Source organism: Terrapene carolina, unplaced genomic scaffold, assembly GCF_002925995.2.
Source record: "Terrapene carolina triunguis isolate 2854851 unplaced genomic scaffold, T_m_triunguis-2.0 Scaffold751, whole genome shotgun sequence".
NCBI classification, from domain to species: domain Eukaryota; kingdom Metazoa; phylum Chordata; order Testudines; family Emydidae; genus Terrapene; species Terrapene triunguis.
The window spans coordinates 548,480-563,455 of record NW_020665102.1 but is presented as its reverse complement, the minus strand read 5'-3'; the positions used below and the strand labels follow the sequence as shown (position 1 = coordinate 563,455).

General features: G+C 57.6%; 1 protein-coding gene across 1 annotated transcript in view; it reads right to left on the bottom strand.

Annotated features, from left to right (window-relative positions):
* DNAH2 (dynein axonemal heavy chain 2) overlaps nt 1-14,976 on the bottom strand; it is a 153,477-nt gene that overhangs the window by 120,994 nt on the left and 17,507 nt on the right. The window contains exons 8-19 of the mRNA XM_029913626.1: nt 14,153-14,310; nt 12,463-12,550; nt 10,447-10,652; nt 9,822-9,951; nt 9,197-9,379; nt 6,977-7,191; nt 6,748-6,894; nt 4,480-4,636; nt 3,920-4,159; nt 2,330-2,518; nt 1,176-1,323; nt 425-617 (exon numbers count right to left, since the gene is read on the bottom strand). Coding sequence (XP_029769486.1) covers nt 425-617; nt 1,176-1,323; nt 2,330-2,518; nt 3,920-4,159; nt 4,480-4,636; nt 6,748-6,894; nt 6,977-7,191; nt 9,197-9,379; nt 9,822-9,951; nt 10,447-10,652; nt 12,463-12,550; nt 14,153-14,310 — 2,054 coding nt within the window. The remainder of the gene's footprint in view (nt 1-424; nt 618-1,175; nt 1,324-2,329; nt 2,519-3,919; nt 4,160-4,479; nt 4,637-6,747; nt 6,895-6,976; nt 7,192-9,196; nt 9,380-9,821; nt 9,952-10,446; nt 10,653-12,462; nt 12,551-14,152; nt 14,311-14,976) is intronic.

Here is a 14,976-nt window from a genome sequence, read left to right as displayed (position 1 = left end):
CCCCCTACCGACCCACCCCCGCTGCTCCCCAGCACCTCCTGGGGATCAGCACCCCCTACTCACGCTGCTCCCCGGCACCTCCCGGGGATCGCCGCCGTCTGTGGGGATCAGCGCCCCCTACCGACCCACCCACGCTGCTCCCTGGCACCTCCCGGGGATCGGCGCCGTCTGTGGGGAGAGCACCCCCTACCGACCCACCCACACTGCTCACCGGGACTCTGATTTTCCTTTGCATCTCACATTCAATATTGAACAGGGCAGGCCCGGCTTCGCTTGTGAACTATGTCCATTTCAGAAGGGCAAGAGGGTGGACTTCCCTGAATCTGAAGGCTCTTGGCCCTCATCAGTACGGGTACAAGAAACCCGTCTGGTCAATGAGGGGCATGCAGGATTCGAGCATCCATGGACACAGGTCCTCCCTTACCGAGCAGTGTCTGCATCGAAGGAAGACACAAGTGGGTTGAGGTGCCGGTAGCGGTTAATGAAGGAGTCCTTGTTGACCTCCCAGATCTCCCGGTAGACATCCCAGGTCTTCAGGTACGCCTGGAGGTGCGTGGCGTTTGCTTGCATGCCCCCACTGACCAGTGCCTGGATTTTCTTGATATCCTCATCACGCTCTGAGTGAGGAGGGAGGACAAACAGGACAGTGACCAGCTGTTTCGATGCCCAAACAGCCAGTCCTAGTCCATCAGAACCCCTTGCTTCTCTTCCATGCTGGTTCTGCCAAGCCTCACCAGCCCGCTGGGAAATACTGTCCCTGTGTTAGAAGGGGAGGAAACTGAGGCACAGAAATGACTTCTAGGGGATTGGGTGTGCGCAGGCAGGAACTCATTCCATGACAGATGTAGGCTATATTCAGGCTAAGCCAGCTACCAAGTGCCACGGAGAGAAAATAAATAAAAATAAAGTGTTAGCGGCAAGGAAACTGAGCTAAGGGAAAATGTCAGGCTGGGGAATCGTCTCCTCCGGGGATAGGGTGGGAGCCGATTCGTTGTGGTCTGAACACAGAGGGCATCGCTACACTGGCTTTTCAACCCCCCAGCGGTGAGTCTCAGAGCCCAGGTCTACCCGGGAAGTGCCTAACACGGGAACAAGACAGTGTGGATGCACAACTCGGCAAGGCAGCTGCAGACTCCCCCCAGGTAGCGCGTGAGAGCAGGGGGAGGTCTCCTTACCCACGAGGACCGAGATGGGATCGCGGTGGAATTTGCGTTTGGTCAGAATCTCCGGCAGGTGGCGGAAGACGGAGATGCTGGCGATGAGGTGGCTGCTGATGTCATTGACCATATTCGCGAGCTGGGCCAGAGTTGGGGAAAACTCCACCTGGAAACACAAAACAGCAGGTCCGGTGGAGAGAGGAACCCAACCCAGAAGAGGGGCAACGACTGCTCAGCGAACCCAAAGCGATCCACGGGGTGAGCGCTGGAAAATATATTCCATTCCCACATCTGCAAAAGCCCTTGCAGTGGCAGGCTGCAAGATCCCGGACCTGAAAATCCCGTCATTCTGATTTCCATCTTGCTTACCCACATTGCTCCCACACACAGCAGCTCACTGCTTGAGGAGTGCTAGAGGTTACAGGCCAAACCCCCCAGTCCGACAGCTATGCTTGGGGCAAGACCAGGGCAAAGGTGGCCCAAAGCCACCGTTATGGGTCTCTCGCTCGTGGGGCTGATCTGCACTGGCTCATACCTCCAACACAAGACTCAACAATCCTACAGTAGTGGTCAAAGGCACCACGGGCCCATACTGTCAGCCAGGAAGCGCTAGGCCAGGCCACAGGGATGATGGGGCCATGCTCCCTTGTCCCCTGGACACCCCCCATGCAGCAGAAGCCCTTAGGGTCTGTCTACACTGCAGTGGAGAGGTGTGACTGCAGCATGTGTAGACATACCTGAGCTAGCTTTGATCGTTCTAGCTAGCTCTGGTAACAGCAGTGAAGCTGTGACAGCACGGGCAGCTGTCGCCTGTGGATGTACCCAGGGTCCTGGGTGGGCGGGATTAGAGGGAGAAAGAAAAGCAAGAAGGTAATCCGACAGCCGGGATTTTAAGGTCAAGTATCTTGTGCCAGGACGAGGCTTGAAGTGAACGTGTTATCCTGGCACGACCGAGCAGCTGGGAATCCCAGCCTCCATTTCTGACCCTGATGGCATGTGTAATATTGGCTCTTCCCTCTCTCACCGGCCCTTGGTCGAGCGGTGCTTCTGCGGGGACACTAATTCAGGACTGAACTTCCCACCACCACCACCCCGACATGCTGCTAATTCTTGGCAGGGACCTTGGGGCGGGGCTCAGCTGGGTGTCTGAGGGCTGCAGTGGAAGGGCTCACCTGTGCAGATGGTGCCGGGTAGTTGTCCTGTAGGATCACCTTGACCCTGAACAGGGGGTTAGGCGTGGTCTTGCCATCTCCATTGATGGCCTTGGAGAGTTCCAGTAGGGACCATTTGACGTTGAGCCTGAAGGCCTCTTCCATCATTCTGTTCATCTTGACGGTGTAGGCCATCCAGTACTGCTGCACCTGAGGGGAGAAACAAGCCGGCTGAGAAAGGCAGCGAAGACAAGGAGGAGCCACCAGAGCGAGGGACAGCCAGGGTAAAAGACAGTCAGGGCTGCAGAACTGTGCTCCTGGCTCTGGCCACTGGCCCTTCTGGCTGCGAAGGTGACCTTCGCTGTGTGACCCAAGTAGCTCCTCGGTCTGTCCACCTTGAAGAGCTGTAACTATTTCACTGCCACTCATTGAGATAGAAGCAACCAGGGAATGTCCTACTCTGTTGTCGGAAGTAGTGCCAGATACCGGGGCACGGGGGCAGGGTAAAATGGAGCAGCTAGACGCTGGCACGATTTGCTGGGGGCAACTCAACCTCCTCCTCCCTAATCTAATGTCGCCTCATGCCATGCCCAGGGGGGCCCTATGCCCACAACTTGCTGCAGAAAGAAACTGAGGGCCATAGAATTTAAGCCGTAAGGGCCTGCTGTATATCACAGACCATTACATTTCACCCAGCACCCTTATACTGAGTTAGACTAAAGTACCTCAGTCTTCGTAAGACTAAACTTTTGGGTCCTACAGGGTGTGACGAAGTGGGAATGTTCTTAATGTTTTCTCTGAATACTGTGTGGGTGCCTCAGTTTCCCCTATGCAGTTCTTAAGTATCAAGGTGGTGGGATAAGGGGGGATGATTGTTGCAGAGCCCGAGAGGGCCAGTGCGATGGTGTCTGCACAGAGAATGGCCGACACCCTGTCTCCTGGCCACTGATGGCCTGGGCCCCTCCCCTGCAAGGTGCCAACCGAAGGTGTCGGAGAACAAAGAGATCAGGTGGCCTCCTGGCCTGGGAAAGAGACAAAGGCCAGAGGAGGGGCTGGAGAGTTTCAGTTTGGAGCTGGCTGGGGAAATGGAGGGAGCCCCAGGGCTGGGGTCTAAGCTCCCTGCCCCCCAAGATAGACCTGACTGAGGGGGTCTTGTTGTCTGTACCTACAAGCTCCATGTTGAACTGTGTTCCTGTCTTCTAATAAACGTTTTGTTTTACTGGCTGGCTGAGAGTCACGTCTGACTGTGGAGTTGGGGTGCAGGACCCTCTGGCTTCCCCAAGAGCCCCGCCTGTGCGGACTTGCTGCAGGAAGCGCACGGCGTGAAAGGGGAGGCTGGATGCTCTGAGGTCAGACCCAGGAAGGTGGAAGCTGTGGAAGCTTCTTGCCCTGGAGGGGGTGGTGCTGGAAGGAGGCAAGTGAATGGAGTCGGGTAGGTAGGTGGGTGGGCAGGGACAGACGTTGGAGAAGAGGGAGGTCTCTGCCACATTGTCCAGAACACAGGTCCTTACACAGAGATCTCTGGACAGAATCAAAATGAAGCACTGCATGCTGGGACCCGCGCCCAGAGCACTGCCTGCTGGGAGCTGCCTGGCCCGGGCCTGGCCTTACCTCGGCGCTATCGTGTTTGAAGACTTCATAGGTTTGCCGCATGATGTTGATGACCTCCTCGTGGATACCCATCAGCTTCTGCTGCACCCAGGCCCGGTGCTCCTTCTGGTCCTCCTCAAACTCCAAGTCGTTGTAGACCCGCTTGCCGGTGATCCGAACGAGCAGCGCCTCGCTGATCTGCTGGGCACTGCGAGCGACGGTCAGGGTGGCTGCCTTGTATTCGTTCACAATGGTCTGCACCTGAGGGCCAGGGGCAGCAAGGTGGGCTCAGGGCAGGGCGCACTCCGATCAGGCACCTTAGGGCCCCAGGGTTTGACGGAGGTGAAACCCGACCAGCTACACCGGGGGGGTGTCATCTGCCATGCTGGGTTCTCTGCTCCCTACCTCCACAGATGCGTATTAAGCAGTGAACACCCGTGTTCTGAGTTTCTCCCACTCCACCTAAGCCTAGGCAGACTGAGCAGAGTACGGATCAATGGAACGCCGGCAGCTGGAGACCCCTTAAGGATGGCGCTTTGGGGGCTGGCCGTGGGGGCAACGGAGGCCAGAGGAAAGCTCACCTTGCTGGCGTGCAGTCGGCACTCACTGATGAAGGCCGCGCTGGCCCCTTTCAGCGACCAGTGCAGCTTCTTCAAGCCGGGCTGGATCTTCTTGTCCAGGTATCGGATCCGCTCCTTGAACAAGGCCCTCTCCTCCGGGGACAGCATCGCAATGATCCTAACGAGGGCAGACGAGGAAGACTTCCAGCCCCATCAGCAATTCAGATCTATGTCATGCATTCCTCCCCCATCAGTCCACAGAACGGGCCTGGCTCCAGACGGGTGAGTCCCCAAGGCCCGATCTGTCTTTCCAATCACCTCCCAGACCGTGCCGGCTGCATCTTTGAGCTTGTTAACTTCCCGGCCTGGCTGGGTGACTTCCCCTCCCCCCTGGCCCCTGTGTCCCCATCTGTAAAATGGGCCTGCCCTCCTTTGGAAAGCACTTTGAGAGGTAGGGATTAATATTATTACAGATCGGCTGAAAGGAGGTTCCAACAGGGGTCATCGCTCTCCTCAGTCACTAGGGCCAGGCCGGGAAGTTAACAAGCTCAAAGATGCAGCCGGCACGGTCTGGGAGGGGATCGGAAAGTCAGATCGGGCCAGGCTGTGACCAGACCCCAGTCTGACCAGGACGGTTTTGGGGGGGGGGTGGAATTCCCCCACCCCCGTCCCAGCCCGGGAGGATGTGGATCACCCAGTTACATCTGTTCCAAGCCAGCTGAGCGCCACGAGTCAGCCTGACACAAACACTCCCGCTGTGGTCACATTAAAAATACACTTGCCAAAACGAACCTGTTTCAAGCAACACTTTCTCCGCAGAAAAACACCCCCACGTCACACTTTTAAAAATACCGGAGCCAAGCAAATTGAAACCCTCCCCCCACCCCCACCCCCCGACAGTTGAGTCATGAGACAACTCCGACGGATGGTGGTACCAGACCGGTAGTGGTGAAGCCTGACTCACGGTGCGTCCCCCATGCAACCTCCCCCCAAAACACACACACTCCCCCAACTGATGGGCCTCGGCTCTTCTCTGGAGGGACCCGCTCCAGCAGGGAGAGGGAGTTCTGGCTGCCAACGCGGGGGCCAATCAGGGTCAATTCTCCTGGTGGGGTTTGTGATGGGGACATCTGTTCTGCTAAGAACTGGATTCAGATCCCATCCCCCTACAATCCATTTACACGGGGGCCACCAAATGGGAATGACTTTCAGTCACTGCTGAAATAGAGAGACTAGAGCAGAGGCCTGGGGGGCCACATCGGGTTTCCGAAATTGTATGGAGGGCCGGTTAGGGGAGGCTGTGCCCGGCCCTCGCCCCCTATCCGACCCCCCCCGCTTCTCGCCCCGACAGCCCCCCTGGGACTCCTGTCCCATCCAACCCCCCCGGGACCCCTGTCCCATCCAACCACCCCTTCGCCCTGACTGCCCCTGGAACCCCTGCTCCTGACTGCCCCCCACCACCCCATCCAACCCCCCCCCTTCCTGACTGCCCCCCTGGATTCCTGGCCCATCCAACCACCCCTTCTCCCTGACCGCCCCTGGAACCCCTGCCCCTGACTGCCCCCCGCCGCCCCTTCCAACCCCCCACTTCCTGACTGCCCCCCCGGGACTTCTGCCCCCATTCAACCCCCCTGTTTCCCACCCTCTGACCGCCCTGACCCCTATCCACACCCCTGACCCCTGTCCACCACCCCGAACTCCCCTGCCTCTATCCAACCCCCCTGTTCCCCACCCTCTGACCGCCCCGACCCCTATCGACACCCCCGCCCCCGTCCACCACCCCAAACTCCCCTGCCTCTATCCAACCCCCCACCCTGCTCCCTGCCCCCTTACCGCGCTGCCTGGAGCTCCGGTGGCTGGCGGCACTACAGCCGCGCTGCCCAGAGCACCAGGACAGGCAGCCGTGCCACCCGGCTGAAGCCAGCCCCACCACCGCGCAGCACAGAGCACCGGGTCAGGCCGCAGCTCTGCAGCTGCGCTGCCCGGCAAGAGCTCGCCTCCCCGCCGCCCAGAGCCTTACACCGGCAGGGGAGGGGCCGAGCCTCCTGGGCCAGGAGCTCAGGGGCCGGGCAGGAGGGTCCTGCGGACCAGATGTGGCCCACAGGCCGTAGTCTGGAAATCAGGCTTCTCTCTGCTCACTGATGCCTAGAACAACAGGTAAGCGACAGACTCTGTGTCCCACTCCCAGCCATCTGCTGAACAGCACGGCCAATGCCATACAGAGCTCAGGCCCTGCCTAGGAAAGCCGAGAGGGGGCCGACCAGCAGCGGCAGGGCAGGGATGGCAAACCTGTTATAGTCCCGGGCAACCAGGAGCAGGTTCTCGCGGAGGTTGCGCAGATCCTCCTTCCGGTCGTAAACTTCCACCACGTAGTGGGGGATCTCAAAGAGCAGTCGCTCCCAGTAATGGATTTCCACAAATAATTTCAGCAAGTCCCTGCGAAAGGAAGCAGAGGCAGTTGCGAAAGACCTGTCTCACCCAGCGCCAGCCTGAGCCTGCCCCGCCCGGTCCCGCTTACTTGTCAAAATTAATGTCCAGCATGCCGCTCTTCTCGGCGCTGGGGATCAGGAGCGGGGTGTCCAGGCGTTTCAGGCTGTCTTTGTCCAGGGTCTGCGCCCACTCCTGGAAGGTCTTCCTCTCAATCTCGTCCATGGCCTGGACAAGCAGCTGGTAGGCCTGAAAGCTCTCCTCCCCGGTCCCAATGTGGGGCAAGAAGTGGGCATTGGAAAGACACTGCAAGGCAGACGGAGAACTCCAGCCAGTGTTTCTACTTACACTGGGGAGGAACTGGGGGGAGCAGATTTTGCACAGGCGGGACAGAGGACGTTAGCTAGGAAGAGGGTTCATGGGGGCAGGGACTGCACCTCGATCCTGACTCCTCCCCCAGCTATTCCAGTCCTGAAATCCACTCAGCTCTGCTGATGTCCTTCATTCCTGACACACAATCCCCCCAGCTATTGCAACTCTGGACTACACACACACAGACGCACACACCTACCTCTGCTGATGCCCCTCAGTCCCCACTCACAGCCCCTTGCTGTCCCAGCCCTGCACTCCCCAAACACTGCTAGGTCATTAGCTGATTGCTTGGGGAACAAGTGAAATCCGAAGATAAAATTCTCACTGGACGTTCAGCTCTTGCCAACCAGCGCGCACACACGGAGCCGCTCAGTCATGCGATAAAACAAACGGCGTTAGGGCAACCAAGAGCCATTGACGAGCAAGTGACAAGGCTGCTTCGAGCCTCCCGGTGTAGGGTTCTGCAACACTGTGCTGCTGGAGGTGCCCTCTTTCAGCCCACCCCTCTCACCCTGCTTGTTCCCCTCTCCATCCCTGGACTCTCAAGGGGTAAAAGACAGTTACTCACCTTTGTAACTGTTGTTCTTTGAGATGTGTTGCTCATATCCACTCCAGGGGCGCCTCAGCCGACCCACCGAGTGTTGCTAGGGTAAAAAATCTTCCGACAATCATGCACGCAGCACGCGTACACCTAATTGGAATCGATATGAGCAAGCACTCGAAGAAGAACAGAAGAAACTGAGGAAGGCGGAGGCTGCATGACCCCTATATAACTACAGCCCCAACTGGGATGCCCCAAGAAAGCGTTCTTGAGGCCCCAGCCGGGCTCCACTCGCTGGCGAGTTCCAACACTGTGCAGAACCCAGCACAAAAGCGGGAATATGCAGAGGGCACTGGGTAGAAAAGTGGTGTCCTGGCCAACTTGGGTGACTCCTTCAGCCGGCCACGGGCTTCTCCTTTGCATCCTGTTTTAAACTGCTGAGCAGCAACACTGTTAAACAGCAGCTGTGTCCCACACCAGAGGCAGCTGCATTTCAGTGCTGGGTTAGTGACACTGGCGTGTGACTGGCAAACTCCTGCAAGGCTCCACCCCAAGGGAAGCTGCCTTTCCATGGCATGTTAAGCGATCGTTATAGCTTGTAAAGCGCTTTGAGATCCTTCCCGATGAGAAATAGGAGCAGGAGGTATTTCTGCGTTCCAACAAGAGCTATGTTCCGGGACTGATGCAGCCCACGACTGTATGACTAACACCTCATGCAGCGCAGAGAAACAGGAGCCACAGGGTGTTTGCCAGACACAGGAGAGGTGAGCCCCACAACGCCGAGCCCTGCGCTGGGCAGGTAGGAAAGGCAGAGGTGATTTTCAGACCTAGATTTGGCAGTTTCAAGCCTGCACGTCCTGGAGGGTTTGTGACTGATGCTGGAAATGCTGTTCTGTTGTTACACAACGTATAATTAAACCTGTCAAAGGAACTCACTGACATAGACTGTTATTGAGGCAAATAGTCAAAAACAGATGAGGTAGTTAGATGAATAAAAACAACATCTGCCATGACAATTGCTCGGGCAGAAATTCCAAGTCTTCAAGATACAGGGAAGAAGGGGGTCCCCGGCTGAGCGACAGGATGGCTTCAGCCATACATACACTCCACCAAGCAACATCTGATAGTGCTGGCCTGAAACGGGGTGGCATGTTACACCTGGAAGCAGTAGGTGTTGGTGTCTAACTGGGTTTTCAGTCCTGCCCTCTCTCTCTGACGGGCAGACTTTGGGGTGTCTCTCCAGTCTCTCGGCACTGCCCCATAATCAGCTGCAAACAGGCCCCCAAGGAGAGCTCTGTCCCATTCACCAGAGGTAGAAAGGGCCCCTGACGTGGGGGCATGAGACAGGGAGAGATGGACGCTGGAACAGGGGTCTTGCCACGGACGTGGGATCCTCACCTTTAGGGGTCTGTCGATGCGCCGGCGCAGAGCCCGCAGCCAGTGCGCCAGGCCTGAATAATGGCACATGTGCGGCGGCAGGAACGGCAGCTTCTTGCTCAGCTCCTTGTTGACCAGGGAGAGCTCTCGGTTGAACAGCATGTAGACGTCCACGGCTTTCTTGTCAAAGGTGCGCTTGATGGCCTGGGGGAGGGAAGAGGAGAGCGGAGCCCCACAGGGGTGTGAGGCGCTGGGCCAAAGCCACTAGCCCACGCAATGCAGCAGCTGCACCAGCAACCCATCCCCATCTAGGGGCTGGTCCCCCCAACTTCCCTGGAAGATGCACTCATTGTCATAACCTGTCAATACCCCCGTACTCCCCAGCTAACCAGTCTGGGAGCAGCCCTCCCACAGCTCACAACAAGCCTGCACCCCCTGACGGCCATGTCTGAGAACTGCCCCCACTCAGAACCACCTGGTCCAGAGGCTGTTCCCCACGGACACCCCAATCTCCCCTATTCCAGGAGCTTCCAAACTTCCCAGCTAGCCGGTCAATAGCTGGCTAGGAGTTTGGCATCTGTGTGTGGAAAGGTTACTCGTCTTCGGGACACAGTGCTCTGCCAGGGTCCTGGCACCGGCCCCGTACCTCTCGTGCGGAGAGATGGTGGAAGATGTCCTGGATCTCCACGCCATGCTCCACGTCCCGCACCGTCTCGAAGGCCGAGGTGATCAGGTTTTGGGTCATCACCTCCAGGTCTTTGACGCCAGAGCGGAACCTAGCATGTCAGGGCGGCGGGAAGGGAAACAGCAAACAGAGGACACAAATTCACCCCCACCTTGCTGGGACAACACCCCCACCCCCCCCAACAGGCCGTGTCTCCACTTTTCCCCGCATGCCTACCACTCACAGTCTCGCCCCCTGCAATGTATCGCCCCCACCCAGGAGTCGACTCCCTGTCCCCCTGTCCACTCATCCACCATCCCTTGCTCTGTGACAGCGGATCCGTCTGTAACCTCCTGCCCTCTCGACCTGACGATACGGAGGGAGTGCCTCTGTGACACAGAGCTGACTCCGTTCTTCCACTGCTGGCCATGGGGGTAGGAAATGGGGCCAATCCGTCCCTGCCAGCTCAGGCCCCTGCCAATGCTCTTAGTCCAGGCCTGACCCATGCAGTCTCAGCACACTGGGCTGACCCCCATGCCCACTGCGAGAGCTGCCAGAGGGGGAAGACTCTGCCACCGGGGCCTGCGAGCCAAGGGCCCCCTCTCACCGGTTAAAATCCTCGTGCCAGAACGTGTTCTTCACGTCTAGGATCCCCCCCTTCATGTTCCGCAGGGTGTGCAGGTGCTTCTGAAAGGTCTCCTCTATTTCCAGCAGGTTCCGGGTCATCTGGGGACCCCGGTGCCCAAAGAAACAGGGCAGTGGGGTCTGCTTCCCGTCCTCCCAGCGGGCGAAGTGCTGCTGGCAGTCGCAAACCTGTTGGCAAGTGCACCGCCGTGTTATCGGGTTTGCCTTCCCATTGCTCGGCATGAATCCCACCCTCACCCCCATTGACCGGCTGCGGACACATTTCTAGGCTGTGGGAGCACCTAGTGGCTGCTGGGAGATGTAGTTCAACCCCATCCCATCTTGGCAGGGCAGCCACCCACCCCTCATGTTATTATCTTTATCTATATAATAAGACTCCAGGGTTGTCACCCGTCTGTGTGTCACTCTGGAGCCTTGAATGTCTGTTGAGTCAGTGAGGAGGGATGGAAACACCTACAAACATGCTTGGGAGCTCTTGCTGTTCAGAATATCACCAGGTTCAACCATCACTGGGGTTTGCCGTCTGCTACCGCCCAATTTTTAAGGTCCCAGCTATTCTGACTTTACGAATTACACCCGTGCAAAGCAAGGCATGTATCTGCCATGCCCAGAGTCTGTGATATCAACCAAACATCTGTCAGGGAAGGTCTAGGGTGCAGAGGTGGCCCTTGAGTGCAGGGAACCGGACTGGAGGACCTCTCCAGGTCCCTTCCAGTCCTACGGGTCTATGATTCAACCACCACCCTTACTTTACAGCTAATTTGCATGCAACAATTTAATTGGCTGTATGAGACACATAGTGGATTCCTTGGCCCAACTGCCACACCCAAGTGACAGCCCGGGCTTTCAGCTACTCATTTATCATAGAATATCAGGGTTGGAAGGGACCTCAGGAGGTCATCTAGTCCAACCCCCTGCTCACAGCAGGGCCAATCCCCAGACAGATTTTTGCCCCAAATCCCTAAATGGCCCCCTCAAGGACTGAACTCACAACCCTGGGTTTAGCAGGCCAATGCTCAAACCACTGCACCTAGGAGCTCCGGGCACATCCTAGGACCCCACTGTGCTTAGGTGCTCTGCAGCCAAGAACAAAAAAGACAGTCCCTCTCCCAAAGATCTTACAATGTAAAGCCACAGGTAAAGTCTACACTAGGAAATTAGGTCACTAGGACAACTCAGAGGTGTGAAAAATCCACACCTCTGAGCACCGGAATTAAACCGGCCTAACCCCAGTGTAGACAGAATTCTCCCTTCAAGCTAGCTACCCTCTCTCGGTGAGGGGGAGCGTCTGCGCCGACTGGAGAACCCTTCCCACCAGCGTAGGTAGCGTCTTCACCGAAGTACCGCTGCAGAGTTTGAAGTGTAGCCAAGCGCTGGGGCTGCCTGAGTCTGCAGACCAAGCGGGCGCCAGGACCACATGCACGATGTGCTGCTGTTGCATGCGCTGCGGGGAAGGAGCGTCTGCCCCAGTTGCCCACACATCCCCACCAGAATGGGGCACTGTCGTGAAAGCTACCTGGAGTGGCAGGGACGACCAGACACTCTGAAAACTCCAGCTGATGCAGAAGGCTGCGTTCCCACCATCACCCAGGGCTGGCTACCTCTTTGGTGAGGCTCCCCACTGTGACATAGGGCTGGGTACCTCCCGCGCAGCTCCTCACATCACGCTCTTGTGCTTTCGGTGTGGGGAGCATTTGATGCCAGACTGATCACTACACAGCACCTGCTACTTGTCTCAGGCACGGTATGAACCGCTGAGCGCCAAACCGCTCTGTCATGGAAACAGATGGATTTGTCCTGCTGCACCTGAGAGCAGCCGTTGGCTCCAAGTAAATGAAACACCAGTAATTGTCAGGCTGAGATGCAGCCTCCTCTCACGACGACGGCAGGGGGCCAATGCTGCAGGGAGATTATCATCCCAGGCCACGTCCCTAGTCCTGTCACCGCAAGGGGGGAACCACGTGCCGCTGCCACGTACCTCCAGGAGGTCTTTGCAGCGCTGAACGAAGGCGTCCACTTGAGCGAAGATGCTCGTCTGGTCCAGGACCCAGCCTTTCCCGGAAAGCCTGTTAGAAGTGCGGAAGGAGAAAAGGTTTGTCATGCCCCACGGCCGCCTCAGAGGCAGGCACCGAGATGGGGAGTAGATTCTCCTGGGTGGGCATGTTAGCTCCATCGCTTCTCATAGGCAGCAGCAGGTCTATCGTCCAGGGCCCTGCAGAAAAGGCAGAGCCGCGCCCTGGGGACAGAAGGCAGTGCCCTGCTGGCACAAGGGATAGGAATGTCACCCAAGCATAGGCGCCGACTCCATGGGTGCTCCGGGGCTGGAGCACTCATGGAAAAAAATTGGTGGGTGCTCAGCACCCACCGGCAGCTCCCCGCCCCGCCCCCCCTGCTCCAGCTTACCTCTGCCTCCTCCACGAGCGTGCCGCCGCGTCCTGCTTCTCCCCCCTCCCTCCCAGCACTTGTGCCGCGAAACAGCTAATTCGCGGGGCGGGGAGGAGGGAGAACGCGGCGCGCTGGGGGAAGAGGCGGGGCTGGGGCAGGGGTTTGGGGGAGGGATCCAATAGGGGTAGGGAGCGGGCGGAGTTAGGGCAGGGACTTTGGAGATGGGGGCGGGGCCAGGGGCGCTGGGAAAGGGGCGGGGGCACCTACTGGCGCTGGAGAAAGTTGGCGCCTATACACCCAAGAGTTTCCTCGCCCTCAGACCTCAGGCTCTGGGGTCTGGGATGTGACTCCCAGGATTTTGCAAACGGGGGGGGGAGGGATAGCTCAGTGGTATGAGCACTGGCCTGCTAAACCCAAGGTGCTGAGTTCCATCCTTGAGGGGGCCCATTTGGGGATTGGTCCTGCTTTGAGCAGGGGGTTGGACTAGATACCTCCTGAGGTCCCGTCCAACCCTGATCGTCTATGAAATGCATGCTATTTGAATTGAGAATCCGCCCCCAAAGGGCACATCAAGCCTGCAGACCCTCTCAAGAGCGCCCCAGGAAAGAATGGGAGAGCTCACAGCCTTTGAGGTGCCCCAGAATCTCTTCCCACTGACAGGGCTGTAGGAAACCCCCGGGGCCTTATCCTACCCAGGAGCTCTGGGGAGATCACAGACCCTGAGAGCAAAGCTTGAGTACCTAATCCCCACTCAGCTGTATTTGCCTGGCTTGCGCGCTAATGTCTTTGTCTTATAAAATATTGATCCAGCCCGACAAAGCTGAACCTGAAGCCGACAAGTAACACTTAGGCTTAATTGTCAAGGACCAGGCGCCCACTTAAACATCCCTAACCATAATGATAGATTCTGGTTTCTACAGCTCAGGAGAAGCAGGGAAGGAAGACTAGAGCCAGTCAGAAGAGGCTGGGGACTGGGACACGGGGCCTTTCCCATCCAGCTCACTGGTTCCACTCATCCCCATCTCCCAGCCACCGAGCGGATTTCAGTTTGTCCCTAGTGGGCTGCACGTTTCTGGCCCACCTTTTGGCAGTCTGGGCAAGGTCCCAAGAACTGAACAGGCCACCCAGACTGACAGCAGGGCTGCAGCGGGGAGGGGGAAGACAATACCCAGGTGGTCCCCACTCTGGGGACATCCAGAGGAGTCGCTAATCTGGGCTCTTTCACGCATTCCCTTTACATCCTTCCGCTGGTTCTGCAGGGCGCAGGCTGTCCCGCTGCCCACCTGTTGTGCATCTGAGCTGCGTACAGGTAACAATCCTTCCAGGCGTTCATACACGAGATACAGTCGTGGAGCGACTGTCTGCTGGATACCACGTAACCCTCAAAAATCCGGTCCAGGGAAATGTCTTGGCAACACATCAGGATAATTTTGTTGCTCATCTAAGGAGAAATGATTCAAGGGTCAGCACAGCTCTGCCTGGGACTCTTAAAGTAAACAAAGACTCTTCCTGGGCAATCAATCTTAGCAATAACGAGTCCAGCTCTCCATGAAGTTCAATGGCAACACACATCAGAGTGACGGGAAGAAATGATTTGGGGCAGAGGATAATTAACCTGAGGAACTCGCTGCCACTAGATATAACTGAGGCAGGGAGCTTGGTAAAGTTCAAAGCCAGAGGAGACTAAGAATAGTCCCTAGGTGGGCTCCATCGCATCCCTGCTCTAACCAAGTAGACCCCACTCTCCTCCCAGAGCCGGGGAGAGAACCCAGGAGTCCTGACTCCCAGCCCCCCCTGCTCTAACCACTAGCCCCCACTCCCCTTCCCTCCCAGAGCCAGAGAGAGAACCCAGTAGTCCTGACTCCCAGCCCCCTGATCTAACCACTAGCCCCCATTCCCCTCCCACAGCCAGAGATAAGACCCAGGAGTCCTGGCTCCCAGCCCCCTGCTCTAACCACTAGCCCCCACTCCCCTCCCAGAGCCAGAGAGAGAACCCAGGAGTCCTGACTCCCAGCCCCCCGCATCTAACCACTAGCCCCCACTCCCCTCCCACAGCCAGAGATAAAACCCAGGAGTCCTGGCTCCCAGCCTCTGCTCTAACCACTAG